General features: G+C 44.0%; 1 protein-coding gene across 2 annotated transcripts in view; it reads left to right on the top strand.

Annotated features, from left to right (window-relative positions):
- Positions 1-16886, top strand: part of ARIH1 (ariadne RBR E3 ubiquitin protein ligase 1) — an 88151-nt gene that overhangs the window by 22925 nt on the left and 48340 nt on the right. For both annotated transcript variants that reach the window (XM_090028680.1, XM_090028681.1), the window contains exon 2: positions 12005-12072. In XM_090028680.1, the coding sequence (XP_089884806.1) occupies positions 12005-12072 (68 nt within the window). The remainder of the gene's footprint in view (positions 1-12004; positions 12073-16886) is intronic.

Raw genomic sequence — 16886 nt, 5'->3', positions numbered from 1 at the left:
TTTCATTTTTCAGGGCTTCCAGATTATGGTATTGTGAGATGATGTACATCAACGAACAAGGCAATGAGAGATCTCTCCTCTCATCCCTTCTAACAGGAGGTGGTTAGCCTTTGGAATGGGTGTGTCAGTCACCTCCAAGCTTTTAAAATACCTGGGCTGGGGAGGGAAGCAGATGCCTCTCCCTGCGTGCAGTATGAATGAGAGGTCAAGGACTTTGTCCTACCGGATGTTTTTGCAAACTGGAGCTGTGACCCCTTTTTTGTCTGCAATACATAAGTGCTGCCCTCTTGCTCCAGGGAAAGAGCTGAGCCTTTCCTTGTCCTGAAACCTCACTTATCCTGTCATTAGGGTGACTGATGCCATCTGCCTACCTCTCTGATTCTGTGCAGTGCGAGTCAACTATCTACACAGCTGATCCTACCAGCCTCAGTCTGGCTGAGGCAGTTATGGTTTTTGAATCTTCTTTGCAGGAGTCTGCTGCTACATCTGGTCCTACTCTCCCCCAGTGGGGTGGGGGGAATACCCCATTTGGATGTACATACCCTTTGTCTCACAAGGTGGATGATGGATGGCCCTTGGCAGTAGAGCAAGTCTGCTAGTCTTTCGGATGTGTTCATCCACACCAGGGAAGATTATTAGATGGGCTTACCTGGCTAATGAAGTATGTTTCTGCCTGCTGCTAAGTGGATTTCTTCTCTCCATGAGGCTTTCATTCCAACTGTCCTAGGCCAGTGGTCCTCAACCTTTTTTTGTTCTAGGACCCATTTGTCCCACTCCATTTGTAAACATTGATGGCCAGTCCTGACCCACTGCCCCCAGGCCTCGGGCCCCCAGTGTGTGGGCCATATGGTAGGTGTGTGGGGCATTGGGGCCCCAAGCAGCCCCTTGTAGGCTGGAAATCTGCCATCCTGCAAAGGAAAAGCCACGTTTCCCATCTTTTTCTCTTTTAAAGGAGAATCCATTTTTAAAGTTTGTTCACAACCCTTTCACATATTCTTGCAGCCCACTTTTGGGGCATGACCCATGGGTTGAGAGACACTCTCCTGGACTGCCTACCAAAACTGGAATGTTAGATACCTATATGTCAGCTTTGTCGAGAAATACCTTCCTGCTGTTTCAGTGCTCCATCTGCCAGTGGAGGGTCGGTCTATCTTTTCTCACCTTGTAGTGCTAAAATTCCTTGAGGTTCTAATTGGGATTCTCTCTGATACGAGAGCTGGTCACTATGTGGGATCTGAACCTAGTCATGCAATCCTCATGGGTCCTCTGTTATGAACAAAATGCTTGCTGCTCTGCCTGTTCATAAATATGGCTGTTTTGATGGCCATTGGGAAGTAGGCTGGGTGATCAAGGCTCTGCTGTTGGAGTCACCCTATACTGTGTTTTACCCAGATAAGGGCACTGATATTAATTAATATCGTGGAATTTATGCCAGTGTAAAAATTAGAAAAGGAAAAGGTTTAGGGTTTTAGCAGGGCTTTGACAATCTTAACAGGCATAACTTGGGTAGGACAGGAGACCACTGGAGAAGTTCAGAGGGGCCTAACTCCTGACTACAACTTATATGGACTGAGCTGAGTTGCTTTTAGAGGTCAGGAAGGAATTGGTTCCAGTAATTCAAATGAGAAATAAGGGCGTGAACAAGCTCTGAGCCCTCAAATTTGAGGGCTGAAAGAAGGCCTCTTGATAAGGAAGAAGTATCAAGATTTTTCTCATGGTCTGGGCGTGTATAACTATCTAGGTGAGAAGGAGTTAATGATCCTCAGGTTAAATGCCTGACAGAGTAATGTCATCAAACCAACAGGAAATGGGATGACATCCTTTGTGAGGGGGCACATTTTTTGGCAATTTTAAGTTTTTAAATTGAGAGTGAAACATGCTTGCTGGAATGTTTGAGATGTACTAACTTTGTAGTTAAAATTGTAGAATTCCTGGAGAAAAGTTAGGTAAAAAAGCAGCTGTAGTCGGGTGATCAGCTAGATCAACTCCAGAAGGTATCAGCCAAGATGAAGTTTTCTTGCACAGCATAGTTATTCAACAGTACAGCAATAGCAGCCATGCAGTTATAAGATTGATCTAGGATTGGGATTTATTTTAGTAGATAGGACTCTGTTGGGGATGAGGAGCCTAAAGGTAGAGCTGGAGGGAATAGAGTAGAAACATTTGAGAAGGCTATGCTAGGCTGATGAATACTTGATGCTGATTAGATTGAGATCACAAAGTGGTGAGATTAAGAGCTACAGAGTTAAAAGGAGTATTGCATAATGATATAGATTAATGGCTGGAAAGAAGGACCTGTGACAGGGGAAAGAGCACAGTACCAGTGAAAACTGCTCCCTCCAGCTTGCACTCTTTTTGAGCTGGAGGGCTGATGATGTGTTAAGGATAAATTCAGGAAATGAGGATGAGAATGTGGGAGGCTGAGGGATGAGACTGTGTTCATCATCAAAGTTGAAGTCAGTGTGAATGTTTGTAGGAAACTGAGCAGAGAGCCAGATACAAAAATTGGAGCATAGTTTGAAATACCTGATGCATTGCTGGTTGGAGGAGTGGGAAGGACCTTTCAGGTAGCAGTAGTGAGATAAAAACATGCCTTTGCAGCCGTACTGGGGGCAACTCAGAACTGGCAAATCAGGAGATGCCATGAAAAGTATGGCTGCAGAGGAAGTGTCAGGTGGGGAAGTTCTGATAAGGGCAGGGCAGGGCAGGGCAGAGGGCATGTCAGGGTGTGGATGGCACAATATTTTGGTTTGGGATTTTTTGGGAGGTGGTTGGGGTTTCAAAGGCAGGGAAGCAGGGGTGAAATTTTAGGTTCTTGGGTTAAAATGTGTGGGCAAAATATGGCCCGCAGGCCATATCTAGCCTGTAGGCTGCTGGCATTTCCAGCTGCTGTGTCGTGCTGTGGGGTGGGTCCTATCCACAGCTTATACCAGCTCCTTTCCCATGTACCAGAAGCAGCGCCGAGTACACGCTGAAATCGGCTTCCCTCCCAGGATTGGGGAGACTGCCTGGTCCAGGGGAAGCTGCTGCCTTGTGTCCACAGTTGATGCCAGCACCTGCCCAGCACTGCTTCAGGTGCACAGACCAGGGTCTGGTGTAAGCTGGCAGGCCATGCTGTAGGTGCGGAAAGGTTTGTGGGGGGAAGGCAGCCCTGCTCATGATGAGTGAGTGTGGCAGCTGGGTAAAAACAGGACTCAGCAGTGAGTGTGCTGTTTGTTTCTGGGGCCCTTTTGGCAGCAGCTACCTGGAGCCCGCACCAAGACTGCCCTACAGCTCCTTTCTGCCACTGCTATCACCACCCTACAGGCCTGGGGAAGCATGGAGGTGATAGCAGGGTGGAGGCAGCAGGGAGGAGCCCCAGGGTAGGCGTGGCATGGGTTCTGGGCAGCCACTGCCAGACAGGCCCTGGGAGCAGTGAATGCCTGCTTTTGGCCAGCACCCAGCACCAGCCCACTGCTGGCCCATCGTAGGCAGGCCCACCTCTCTGTCTCTCCCTTCCTTGCCCTCCCCCTCAACCCCCAGCCGTCTGACACCTACAGCATGGCTCTGCAGCTTCACCCTGGGGATTGGGGCATCAGCCTGAGCCCCTTCTTGCCAGAGGCTGAAGCTGCCACCCATGCCCACACCAGCTCCCCCTCCCTGCCCCTAGCCCCATCCCACATGAGGTTCGATGAGTTGTTGGGGGGTGTGGGAGGGCAGGAGTGCTAACCCAGCCTGCAACAGCTCCCCGTAACTCCCTTATGTGGATGTTGGACCCATATAATTGCCCACCTCTGGGTTAAAAGGACAGACTTATGGTAGACCAGCGAGTAGTTGGTACTGGGAGAAACGTGGGCCTGGTGGAATGGCAGAGAATGGGAACACAGCTTAAGAAAGGAATGATAAACTGGTAATCCAAATAGGAAAGGGGAAAATGAAGCTACAGGAACCCGTGGTGGCCAACCAGCTGACATTTTTAGTATGTCAAGGATTATTAGGTGGAATATTTTAAGCCAATTCCAGGAACTCCTTTATTTAGTAATCTGCACACTTCCAAGAATCTTCTCTTTTAGTATTCAAGTGCTAGATATTTTCATCTGTAAGAAATGAATCCATAAAGGGTATTGAATTTTGTTAATAAGCTTGAGAATGAAGGAACTTGGTTGTCCTGTGCCTGGGGGTATCCTACAAGCCCTCTGTAAATGTAAATGTTTTTTTTAAAACTAAAGGTCACACAGTATATCGCTGAAATACTAGTTGGACCTTAACAGTGTTGTGTTATGATTAATTCTGAAAGACGGCCTAAATGCATAGATCAGCAAGTACACGTCATGTTTAAGCTCTAATTCAGGGATGTGTGTAGGGGGTGGAGGGAGACAGGACGGGGAAGCTAAAACAGTATAGATGACCCGGTTATTGTGGGTGGTAGTGCAGATGACTTGGTTGTTGTGCGTGGCAGTGGAAAGTTGCATTCAAATGCTCCAACCAAACAAGAGAAACAGGTAGCTATCATTTGTGTTTTTTTGCCAGTTGTCCTGCTTTCTTTCTGTCACGTAGCTGTTGCCTTCTAGAGAGAAGTGGCCAGAAATAGAAGTACCTTTACTATCGTAGTTGGAAACCGTAAGGCTTTAATGGGATGCTTCTAGTTCCTGAGCTGCTCTTGTTGACACTGATACACATTAATAGTATCAATAGAGTAACAGAGGGGTGTTTAATGTGGCTCTTAGGTGTCCCGAAGCTCCTCTCATCATTGAATTGGTCACCCGTGAATGGTTGGCAAGTGGTGGTTGAGAATAGAGCTCTTGAAAGTGCCCAGGCAGACAAAGCTTCATCAAGACTCCCTGCTACCCTGTATATTTTCATCTCCACTTGCCAGATATAAATGAGTTTGGCTTCTTAGTGGTTATGCCACTTAAAAAGAGGGGTAAAATTTCCTGTGAGTATTGAGGACCAAGAGCAATGCTGCATTTAGTCAATGGCTTGACTTGGATACTTGGCTGAGACAGATTAGTGTTTTTTTTCTCTGGTGAGAGACTTCTGAGGATAAGGGAGCTGCCCATGCTCAAATGGCAGCAAGCATTTCCACTTAGCTTTCCGAGACTGGAAAATATGACACTAGTTTAATACTGTATTTACTTAAAGGATAACCCTGAATACAAGATGACCCCCTTCCCCAATCATTTGGAAAATTTCTACATTTTGTGGCTCTTGCCCTCTTCCCTGCTCACTTCTTCCCCCTGGAGGCTTCCTGGCCCACCTCACTCCTGTAACCCCTCCCTGCCCCCCCCCACTTTGCTTCTCCCTCCCCCCACTGTCAGATCCTAGAGCAGTGGTCTCCAAAGTGGGGTACGCAAGATGATCCATTGGGGTGAGGGAAGAAAATATTAGAACTTCTATTTCTATTTATATAAATATACATATATAGGGGGTGGGTGCTCAACATTTTTTTTTACTGATAGGGGGTGCATGCTCAACATTTTTTTACCAATAGGGGCGCATGATCAAAAAAGTTTGGAGACCACTGTCCTAGAGCACAGCACATGGAAGCTCAGCCCTTGCCTGGCCATGCAGCAGTATTAGCGCTGTGGATTGGTGGGGCAGGCAATGCAGTAGTATTGGTGCTGCTGATTGGCTGGGCAGGGGAAGGCGTTTCCAGGTGCTTTGTGTCCCGGAGAGATCCCAGACTGAGCTGGAGCCAAGCTGCGCCTGACAGTAAGGAGAAGGGAAGGGGATGGGCAGAAGAGGGGGCAGGAGGCTGCTGTGCATCTGAATGGCCCTGACCTGGGCTCTGGGTCACAGTTGTAGTAGTTACCTGCTCCCCCACTGCTTTGTATGCAACTTTAAGATACAGGGTTTCCAACCCATTTTGATTGGAGGAGGGCACATGCATCTTATATTTGAGTAAATGCGGTATTTATAGTATAAGAGATGAGGTTGTTTTATCTTGGGTGTGGCCAGTCTGCAGCATGTGGACCACAAGTGGCCTGAGCAGCCACTTTTTGTGATGTGCGGGGAACAGAAAACAGACTATATGAGTCAGGAAGGGGATCCAGAGAGGTATTCAGGCAGGGTGTCTGGCTTTCCTTGTGGCAGGCTTGCCAGAAAGATCGGCTCCTTTGATTATAGCCTAGTGTTGTTTTAGGAAAGCAAATGTCTCTGGTGCTAAACATTTGTGACCTGTTTCAAGCCCTTCCGGTTTCTAAATTGCTTATTATTTCACCAGCGTATACAACATGTCATTGCCAGGTAGAACTGTGCATTCTGTGTGCACTTGCTCTGAAACCAGTGGGCTGCCTTTTGCCAGACACTTAAAACCACCCTGCAAACTGCACATGTCAGTGGAACAAAGCTGAGACCTGTCATTCAGGTACTTGGGTCAGAGAGAGGCAGTGTTTCAGGGGGTCTCTGGGTGATTTGTGTAGGACCAATAAATTGCAAAGAAAATGATGGTGCAAATAAAGTATAATCAGCTTGACCACCTTGAGTTCAACCAAAGCTTAGCAGTGGTTGGTATGTTCTATCCTTGGCTGTTTAAGTCAGGATGAGCCATATTTGGCCCACAGCAGTTTAGGGAATTGGCAACAAGCTCCAACCCAAGCAGCAGCGGAGATGTCCTGTGGCTCCTGTTGTCTGCATTATTCATTTTATCCACTTTCTGCGGCAGAGGAGGAATCCCCAGGGTCCTAACGCCTGTTGCTTTCTATTTATTCCCCTCCTGGCATCTGTTTGATTAGGAGGAGGCTGCAGGGGTGTGACCCATAGTGGCAAAAAGTTCCCACCTCTTTATTTAAGTCTTTGGTAATACAAACTGATAAAATGTAAGAACTGTTACATGCAAAAATGCTCTGTAATGGGAGTATTTAAAATGAAGAGATGGGGCGGGGTGAGAGGGGGGCTGAGTTTGGTGGTGGTGTTTTTTTTTAAATCAATTTTGCATCCTAGGAAGGTGGAAAGAATTTTGTTTAGGGAACTCTGTTCGAACTGAGCTACTCATTAAATGCTATTTATCTGTACTGAACAGATGAGAACAGGTTTCTCCCAGTGAGATGCTATCTTTCAATATACGTCTCTGACTATAATGAAAGGGTTAAACTTTATACAACTTACCTTGAAAGAGATGAATGCCAAAGCAGGTTCAATACTGAACAATAGCATTCTTCCATTAATACTGTTTACAAGCATTGCCATTTTTAAATTGATATTTTAATTTCTATTTAAAATGAGGTCACGGTTATATTTATAGTTTTAACAAGCATCTCTTATTTCTCTGCAAGGGAGAAGGATCTTCCTTTCCATCTAGAAGCATAGCGGTGGTGGTCATCACTACTGATGAAGGTTTTATTTGGTAGCCAGAATAAATTGAATCTAGTGCAAAGGCACAGATGTTTAACACCCTAAGTAGCTTTTTTTCCCCCTTTTGTTGGCTGTTGTTTTCTTCTAAAACGCATGAGCGCAGGTTGCCACAAAGTAAGCTAGGGCATGAACTTAAATGCGTCAGCTATTCTGCATTAGATACTCTTGCGCATGCTTTATTCTAGGGTAGAATAGGAGAGTTTGCTTCACTGTTGTTAAAGAGCACAATTGTACTGCAGCATGAGAGCATGTTTATAGTGGGCGGTTACTGTGAAGTAGATGTGCTTAAAAGTTCATGCCCCAGCTTACCTCGTGGTGATGTGCTGTAATGTGCTCATACCCTGAGGGATTTGTTGATTTGAGATGGTCATTCTGTGCTTGCATCTGCATGGCTTCTCTTTGCCTTTGCTTACTACTTGCTGCTGTATCTGCACACCAGGAAGAAATAGCTCAGTCAAATCCATTTAAAGGAAAATGAAACTTGAGTCAAATGACAGTTCTTTGAATTCATTGAAGTAATTAGGAACTCAGTTCCTCTTCTCTAAAGACAGTTTCAGTGTAAGTGCATTCTACTAGAGTTGTCAGAGTTAATCCTGAAAGTGCTGTTAAAATGTATTTTGGCAAGATGGCTGCTTTCCTCTTCCTTAAGTTTTTCTTTTACTATCTGGATATCAACAGGCTGGCTGATTTGTGAGCTGTAGGTTGCCTTCCTAAGCTTGAATATAGTAAAATATAATAAGGGACTGGTTTTATGTGGTAAATTAGATCTACTATTTTGGCTGTCAAACATTGTTCGAGAGAAAATCTAGCCTCTAAACATGTTAGTCTCTCCCTTGCTTGGCATCTGTTTCCTGTTGCTTTTATTCGGTTATTAAATTTTTTTTTTGTAAACAGGAGACATTCTTACAACCCACTTGCTGATGCTGCTTCAAACCAAGTAATAATCTTTATCTTTGCAGCATGACAGCTTGCTTATTTGTAGCACCAGAAATATGTGCTGCAAAAGATTGTTATCTTGTATGCAAGAGAAGCAACTCTGCTAGTGTGGAAATAGAAGGCAAGATGATATAGCATAGAGGTTTCAAATACAGCAATGTTCAGTTACTCTGTAAATGTTCTGTTCATTTTACAGAGTAAAAGTCTAGAAGTGTGTATGCACACACTCATGTAGTAGTGGCAAGGTTAGAAATATGCTTGTTGCAATAGAGCTTCACCATGAAAAGGGACTATCTTCAAGCTGTATGGTGAGACACCAGTTACACAGATTTGAATTTTCTGCATTAAGCAGATGGTCACTTCAAGAAAGAGCAGTGCTTAATGTCAGATTGATACTTGCCTGTTCAGCTGTGTCTAAAATGGATGCAACTCTTTAAAAACTGTTTTGCTTGTCTTAACTGATACAGGTTTTCTGATTGCCTTTCTGTATTGACAGTGCTAAATTGTAATATTTCATTTCCTTTATCACCCCCTCCCCTCCCCCCAAAAAAAGAAAGAAAAAGAAAAAACAACCAAAAAACCAGCCAGCTAAGTTCTGATTCTTGACACAGACTCTCAACAAATAACCCAGCTCTTTAAGTCTGGTAGGCACTTGTTCTCTCTCTTTCTTTCTTTCTTTCTTTCTTTTTTTTTTTTTTTTTTTACTTAAAAAGCTTGCTCCTGCTCAGTCGTGAATTATGGGAAACTGAAGCCTAACTGTTTTAAGTCATTGTTTTTTTTGCCATAGTCAGATTGGAGTACACTAGGACCACAGTGTGGCCTTCCTGTGTATCAGGGTATATACCCTGGTGTGGCCCATCTCTCTGTAACATTGTAGTATTGTACCACTGGGAGACTTTCTTAGAAGTTGAAAGTAGTAGGAAACCTGCAGAAGCTGCAAATAAAAATTAGCCCCTTTTAGTCTATTTATCAAAATATTTACTGTTAAAATATCAAGTCTAAACATTACTTTCGTCAAAAGATTCTGTTTGTATTCCAAACATTTGACTAAAAATTGCAACAAACTTGTTCATTCTTTTGACATGCCATAAGAGCTGTCACAAAAGGCAGGCATCTCCTGCTTCTGGACCCATAAAGCTATCCTACCTTCCCCTGTTTGCTGTGCTCCACAGATGTCATAACTTTGATTGCTAACTCTGTGGCCTGTTGATCTCAAGTGCTTTAACAGGTACTTCCAGAAATAATTTCAGTCGGCCAAACAAAAAGCTGCAGTGGATAGTTGGGGAATTTCAAGGTAATTAAGAACATCCTTTTTCAGTAGGAAAAAGTAAGTTAAGAGAATGTTTCTTCCTTTTACATCCTTTTTGCAAATCATAGGGGCAGTTTATTGTTTTGTTTTTTTGAGGGGGGCATATTAGGAAATACTTCAGGCTTACGTTTGTGAAGAGCTACGTGCTTTCTTGTTTGAGATGCATTTAGTTTTCTTGGGCTGGCCCTGGTCTAAATCACTGCACTTCATTATTATTATTTTAAAATGTGAGGATACTGAGTTGGTGACTAGCTGGAGAGACCCATTGTAGGGCATTTATCTGATATAGTTTGCTGAAATGGAGGGGAATGATATTTCTGAAATAAAAGCTTTTAGTGATTGTAGGTATTGGAATTGCCACTTGTACTCTGGGTAGGCTGGAGGCGGAATGTATTTGGGTATTGAGATAGCCATTTTCTCTCGCATTTAAACCAAAGTCAGAAAGATGCAATGATTCAATAACACGGTTACCCACTGTGGGTGGGTAATACTGTATTACAAATAAAAATTACAATAAATGAAGCCAGGCAGGTATGCAGACACAGCTAGGAACTAAAATATGAAATGACCTAGAAAGGTCGTTAGAATGATTAGTTTTTACTTAGCCAAATTGAGTCGAAAGGAAAGTCTTCCCAATCCTTTAAGGAGGCAGACCCTTCAGTGAGATGATGCTGAGGAGCTGCTGTTACTAGGCCTGTGCTTGTGGTGTTGCCTCGCTGTCTAGTTATGTGACCTGCGTGGCTGTAGCAGAATTGTGGCATCCTGCTGTTACCTGGGGTCTTCATCAGAGGGAGCTTGAGGCAAAAGCAGTGTGTCGTACAAAGCCTTAACTCAAAGGACTCAGGAAAAAATAGCTGAGGCACCTTACGTTCCAGCTTTAAATTAGTGCCCATTGAAAACCATTGTCCTGTCAAAGTTACATGAAGGAGGAGCCCTGTTCTACATCCTTTCCTTTTGGCTGTCACCCCAAGATACAAACTTGGGTGTGGGTGTCAAGTCTAGCCAAATAAGTGTGTGCATTCCTGCAGTGCCTGCTGCTTTTGCCAGGCATGTGCACACTGAGGACAGAGGCTGACCTGCTGTCCGGGAGCCCGAGTACCTGAAATCATATCTTGGCTATTGCTGAAGGGACTAAGCATTTCATTATACTTCCCTTCCCACGTGACCAGCCTTGGACCTTGGTATACAAACTTTCCTCCTGAGTAAACATGAACAAGCAAAAACTAATTTCTGTCAGGCCTTTATCACTAACCTTTCCAACTTATTTGGGACTTTTTCTCAATGGTTTGTAGCTCCTCTCAATTTTTAGTATTTTCTAGAGGAGCACCATATCAGATCAGCCTGCCCAGAGTGCAGTCTGGTCCAGCCCCCCACTGGGAAGAGCTCAGTGCTGCCCTAGCCTGCTGCCCCAGCTCGCCCTCACCCTGCACACAGATCCTGTCTGAGGGCACTCCCCCCATGCCCTCCCAGGGCGCACATAGCAGCAGGAGCTGTGCCCCCACATCCCCTAAACCAGCCACTCATGGCTCCGTTCTGCCCTCTGGCCCAGCTGTGCAGTGCCTGTCCCTACCCCTTCCCTTTCTCCACACCAGACTTATCAGCTGGTCGCCACTCTCCACACTGCCTGGCTGCATATCAGAATCTGATTGGTATCAGCTGATATGGCTTGCTAAAAATCAGCCATTGGTATCAGCCCAACAAATCTGTCGGTGCACCCAGAGTATTTTCTGTCACTTGTATTTTATTATCACTTCAGTGCCTTGGCTGAACTCCTTACTGTACAATGGTTATGTAGTATACCAAGCTAAACTGTCCTTGGCCAGAAAAGTTTACAAGCCGAATATATTGGAACAGATAGGAAACTCCCACCTTTAAGTGACAGCTTTCAGCCTTTGGCCGAGTTGCTCGTGAAGCGTTTGGCACAGACAGGTGCTGAGGATACCATTTGCCATTTCCTCCAGGTCCTAAGTTAGAGAACATCCTGACTTTGATCTCTTTTGTGTTGCGCTACATCTATTTCTTTAGATAGGCACAGGGTTGTTTGTTGTGGCCTTTTGTTTCCTCGTTCAGTTTTCGTTCCGGGTACAAGTGTTGCTTTCAAAGCCAGTTTGACTTAATTTTACAAAAGACTTGTCTTTTATTATAAATGCTAGATGTCATGAAGTTGGCTGCTGTGGTGGCTCATTAAGTCTACAGATCTGCCCTTCTCATTTTATCTGTATTTTACTACTTGTGATTGAATGTTTAAAACCATCACGTTTTACTTTCAAGCGTCCTTAAAGAATGCGGAATGGGGATTGTCAAACAGTTAGTTTTGCTGGTCTTCCTGTGCTTATTCACAGTCTTATTTTGGTCCCAGGTCATCAGAGGACTGGGTTAGGGTATGTATTGTTGCATTAACTGGTGTTCATTATTTTCTGTCTCTAGAATCCAGCAACTATCACCAGAATACTTCTTAGCCATTTCAACTGGGATAAAGAGAAACTGATGGAAAGGTAAGCAGATGCCTCTTCGATAATGGACACATTTCTATTAAAACCCACAAGTGTGATGATTACTGGCTTGATGTGCTAATGAATTATATGAATGCTTAGTAGGGGTGTGTGAAATGGGCCCTATTCAATTCAGATTTGGCCTGAATCGGGGACAGTGATTTGATTAGTTGATTCGGATCACTGTCCCTGATTTAGGTTCAGCCAAATCTGAAGATTTGATGCTGATTCGGAGAATCAGCAATTTGACCACAGACACAACTTTAAATATTTTTCTACATACCTCGAGGTACCAGCACAGTTTGTGAACGCTGCAGTGCTGGGGCGGATGGAGCACCACACAGGATGAATCTCTGCCGAATCAAATCAGGGACTGAAGCTTCGCACAGCCCTAATGCTTAATATATAAAGAGAACCTTTTGGATAAGCTATGGATGTCACAACAGTTTACGTAGCAGCATGTACCAACTACTGAAAGGTCACTCCTTGTTGTGACATTTTTTTATTTTGCATATTAGGTTACAAAACTTAATTTTATCACTTCAAAAACCCCTTTCAAAGAGAAGGTGCCTGTGTTGGCTGTCTTTTCCCATCCCTCAAATCCCTTTCAGTTTTACCAGTACATGTATGGCTTAGGAATTTTTCTACCTGTTCTCAATAGAAACAGGAATGAACATGTTACTAAGTTCCTGCAAATATTTGATCTTCAGGGTTGGGTGCCTTGTGGAGGTCTGTTAGTCATTGTTGTCTCTGATGATTGTTTTGAGGTGGCTAGAAACATTCATTAATTGGGTTAAGATTTTACTCCTCTTGACTGATACAGGGCAGTGGTGTATGTGCCAGACTTCTTTCTATTGATTTTTTTTTTTTTTTAAATTATTCGCTTTTTACGGGAAGGAGTTGCAACTTGAATCCTGAGTTATTCTTGGCCAGAGATTTAGCTGCTATATCCCTCCTTTAACTTCAAGCTCAAAACCATGTGCCTAGTACGAGGTCATTTGTGTATGGAAATAAATATCTTCGTATGGCAGAGGCAGGCAAAGTCTGGCCTATGCCGAGTTGGACCCACAGCCGACTCCACTTCCCAGCAGCCCCTGCCTGCATCACTGCAGCTGGTTTCCATGGAGAACCCAGCAGCGGCAGGCCTATGACAGTGCAGGTTCAGGGTTTCCATGGAGATGGGCTGCAGCAGTGCTGGCAGGGTGCATGGCTTCGTGGGGAGCTGCTCCAGGGCCAGGATCTTGTGGTGAGAATGTAGCCTAGAGCCAGGGCAGAACTGCAATCTGCTGCTTGCACGTTGCCACCGCTGTGAGAGAGCAGTCCCGATGCATCTTCCTGTGCAGCTGCACACCTTGCCAGCATTGATGGGGCCAGCCTCCATGGAAACCCTAGCCCCCTGCTGCTGCTGCTGCTGGGGTCTCCATGGAAACCAATGTGGGCAGGGGCTGCTAGGAAATGGAGGCCAGCTGGATCCACCATTTTTCCCACCCCTGTTGTATGGTCTATGGTGCAGTAAGACTTTCCTAAGTTATTTTGCTGCTGCTGTTTATCTAAGTTCAAATTTGAGCAATTTGGTTAGTGACACATTTGTCCTGTTACTAAGCCAATAGCTGGGTTGGTCATAAAATTAGACATCTATCCTGAAAAAATGCAACTTTTTAGTGGTGTGTGTGTGTATATATACAATGCTGTGGTATCCTATAGGCTCACTTTTTCCAGTATCTGCTGGTTATAGCGGAGTCTCCGGTTTGCGTTTTAAGGTTGTTCAGGAACGTAAGGTGGTAGGATGCTCCTTAGTGTATTACTAGATGTATGAAAGTAGCTTGGTATATGGTGGGGACATGTAATCTCTCTTGGGATAGATGGGAGAGGTAATGTTAGCAGATGTCCAACCCATATAGTGGGCTGAGTCAGGGTCTTGTATGACACACAAGCCATATTATGGGATCTATGTTCCATCAGTATAGAAGATGGTCTTTAGGTTGTGGTTTGTTTGTTTTTTCCCTCCTTCAGTGGTTTTTACAGTTCAGGAGTCCTGATACAGCTTTTTTCCAGGGCAGCAGGCCTTTCAGTAGCTGTAAATTTGTATATACGTGTGTGTGTGTGTGTATATATAATAGGTCAGTGGTAAGGGAGTGAAGCTAAGGTGTATAGCTAAAGCTTTAGTCACCTCTGAAATTTGATGTTGAGGTTTTTTGTCTCAATGTAACTGCATAGGTTTCTGAGTTTAGGTTGAAATTATGGAAAAGATTTTTATTGTATTCTAGGTATTCTTTGGAGCACCAGCACTCGTTTAAAATTGCCTTGTGGCTTTCTCACCTAGTTTTACTTACTGGACTATAAGGCCAGTAGCATCAGTTTGCAAATGGAAGGCCACGGGTGAGACAAAAGGAACACTGTGACTTTTTTAGTCATTAATTTTAAGAGGATTTTACAAACTCAAGGATTTGTACAAAACTTCAGAATGACACCTATAAACAAGATGCATAACAACTAGCCATTGGCATTTAGTGTCTTTGCTCAATATCAACAAGATGTCAGCAATATTTCCTGCTAAGCCAATTTCTCCCAGGTGCTCAACCTTGTCTCCCTGGAAAAGCATTTGCGCTAGTTTGGCATCATTGTACTAAAGCTCTGTTTTATCAAGCTAAGGAGTGGAAGTCTAGAGAAGAAGGGGTTTTTTTTAAGTTGATTCTTCATAGAGAACAACCTGGCAGATTCTTTTTATGCCAAGGTCGTGGTGTGAACACTTTTGTACCCACACAGCAACAGCAATATATAATATGAAGGAGAAGATAGGATCCTTTGAGCAGTCAGGCTCTGAAACATTGTGGCAGAGTTGAAAACAAAGCCAGGAGCCAGCTCCAAAGTGCATCTCCCATAACAAGTTTCTGTTTTAGAAAATGTAGCCAGCTAGTAAATCTAGGGGTTTAGGATTTGGTTAATAAATAAAAACTGTTGTCTTGTCTTACCTTTGTTTGTTTTCCAGCAAGTCCTAATAGAACATTGTGCTGGTGAAGATGAGAGAAAATGAAACTAATGTTTGTTGTCCAAGGAGAGCAAATGCAATTTGCATTTTGTTGATTTGTATTAAATGTTTCTTTAAGAAAATAACCCTTTCAAATACCATTTTAAATCTTGGAATTCTCCATACATTGTCCATTTACACATCCTTGTACAGGGGTGGTGAGCTCAAAGAAGACAATGTTTTTCCTTTATAAATTAGCATAAACAGGTAAAGTTTAAAGAACTAGCCTTACAGCTTGAAATGAAATAAAGCACCTTAAATAAGGGGTCTGTCCTTTTTTTATAGTGCTTAGCACTTCCACATCCTGTTGACATTAGTAATTATAAAATATTTTTAGTTACAATCAGAATCAGTGACATGGTTGAAAATTATTTTGCCTCTTAGCATATGAAGAGCCCTCCCTATCCCTTAGGATATTCCGTGATTGTCATTCATATCTTATATTGAACGGGCTAATTTTATATCTGTGCAACACTTTTTTAGCTCTTAGATTCTGCATCATGGCATGCAATTAAAATCACATCAGGAGTTTGTTTGAATGATACGAAATGTTTCAGCAGATTATGTGAAGGCATAATGTCAAGACATCTCCAGCCAAAGAACATCCTATCCAGTGACTAAGCATTCACTGTCTTCCAGATATGTCTGTAAGCAAAATGTGGTGTTCAAAAAGCATTTGCTGGAGAACTGAGGCTTGTGTAGAAGGTAATATTAGGCCTAGCAGGAAAGTTTTGATGTCTCATGTTTACATATACACTTTTGTTCAGAGACTTGCACAAGGTCTATCCTTCCCTTCTCTCCTTATTCCAGCCTCTTGAACTTTTGACTCATGCTGTCATTGTGGTTGGATATTGGTGCTGAATTAGTATCTTAATCAGTGAACTCAGCTTCTGACAGGAAAATAGCATATACAGAATGAGTTCATACCTCTTAAAAAGAAGAAAGAAAATGCTTGCAGATGAATTATCATCCATCACTTCCATGTATGTCATGGATGGGAAAAGCCACATCTGTGACACCCTCTCCAGTTGTCTCTTCCAGGGAGATGGATGTAGACTTTTTGGGCACTTGTATACGTGGGGAAATTGCCCTTTTTAGCAGTTTCATTGCCCTTTTTATAGTGGTTAGTTGCACCAAATGTTACATGCGCGGCAGGTTATTGCAATTTAATTTTGTCATGCTGTACATATGTGGCGGCATATTTTGATGTAAATGACTTTGTTACATAGCAAACTAAAATGCATCCTGATGTATTTTAGTTTGCTGCCTAATAAATTGCAGTGATACATCCATCCTTGAGCCCTCCTGGGCTTCCTGTGCCCTGTACACAGTCCCTGTTGCCTCCTTTGACTGTCACCACACCCAGCTTGTCCCTGAGGCAGCATGGGGAGGAAGGAGGTGGGAGGGTCAGCTGGGTATGCTGGTGGCCAGAGAAGGTGGCAGGGATGGTGCATGGAGTGCTGGAAGCCTGGGTGGGCTTTGGGACGCTTAGGCTTGGCAGACTTTTAGCACCCTGTGCACTGTCCCCATCACCTTCTATGGCCACCAGCACACCCAGCCATCGGCAACTGGTACTGCCTTAGTCAAGGGGGGCAGGTCCATCTCCTTCCCTTCTACCCCCCGTGACCAGTGTCACTGCTTGGGATGGGGAGGTCCCCCCCATGACAGATCTCATTGCCCGGAGTTCCTTCACAGCCAATCGCTGCAGCTGCTTCCAGGAGTGGCTGTGGCTGCTTCTGGGAGCAGCTGCAGAGATCAGCCATGGTTTGCAGGGGGGCACCAGCACTCC

This window comes from Crocodylus siamensis, chromosome 15, assembly GCF_052110815.1.
Source record: "Crocodylus siamensis isolate JL-2025a chromosome 15, ASM5211081v1, whole genome shotgun sequence".
Taxonomy (NCBI): Eukaryota; Metazoa; Chordata; order Crocodylia; family Crocodylidae; genus Crocodylus; species Crocodylus siamensis.
The sequence above is the reverse complement of the archived record's forward strand: the minus strand, read 5'-3'. Positions and strand labels throughout refer to the sequence as shown.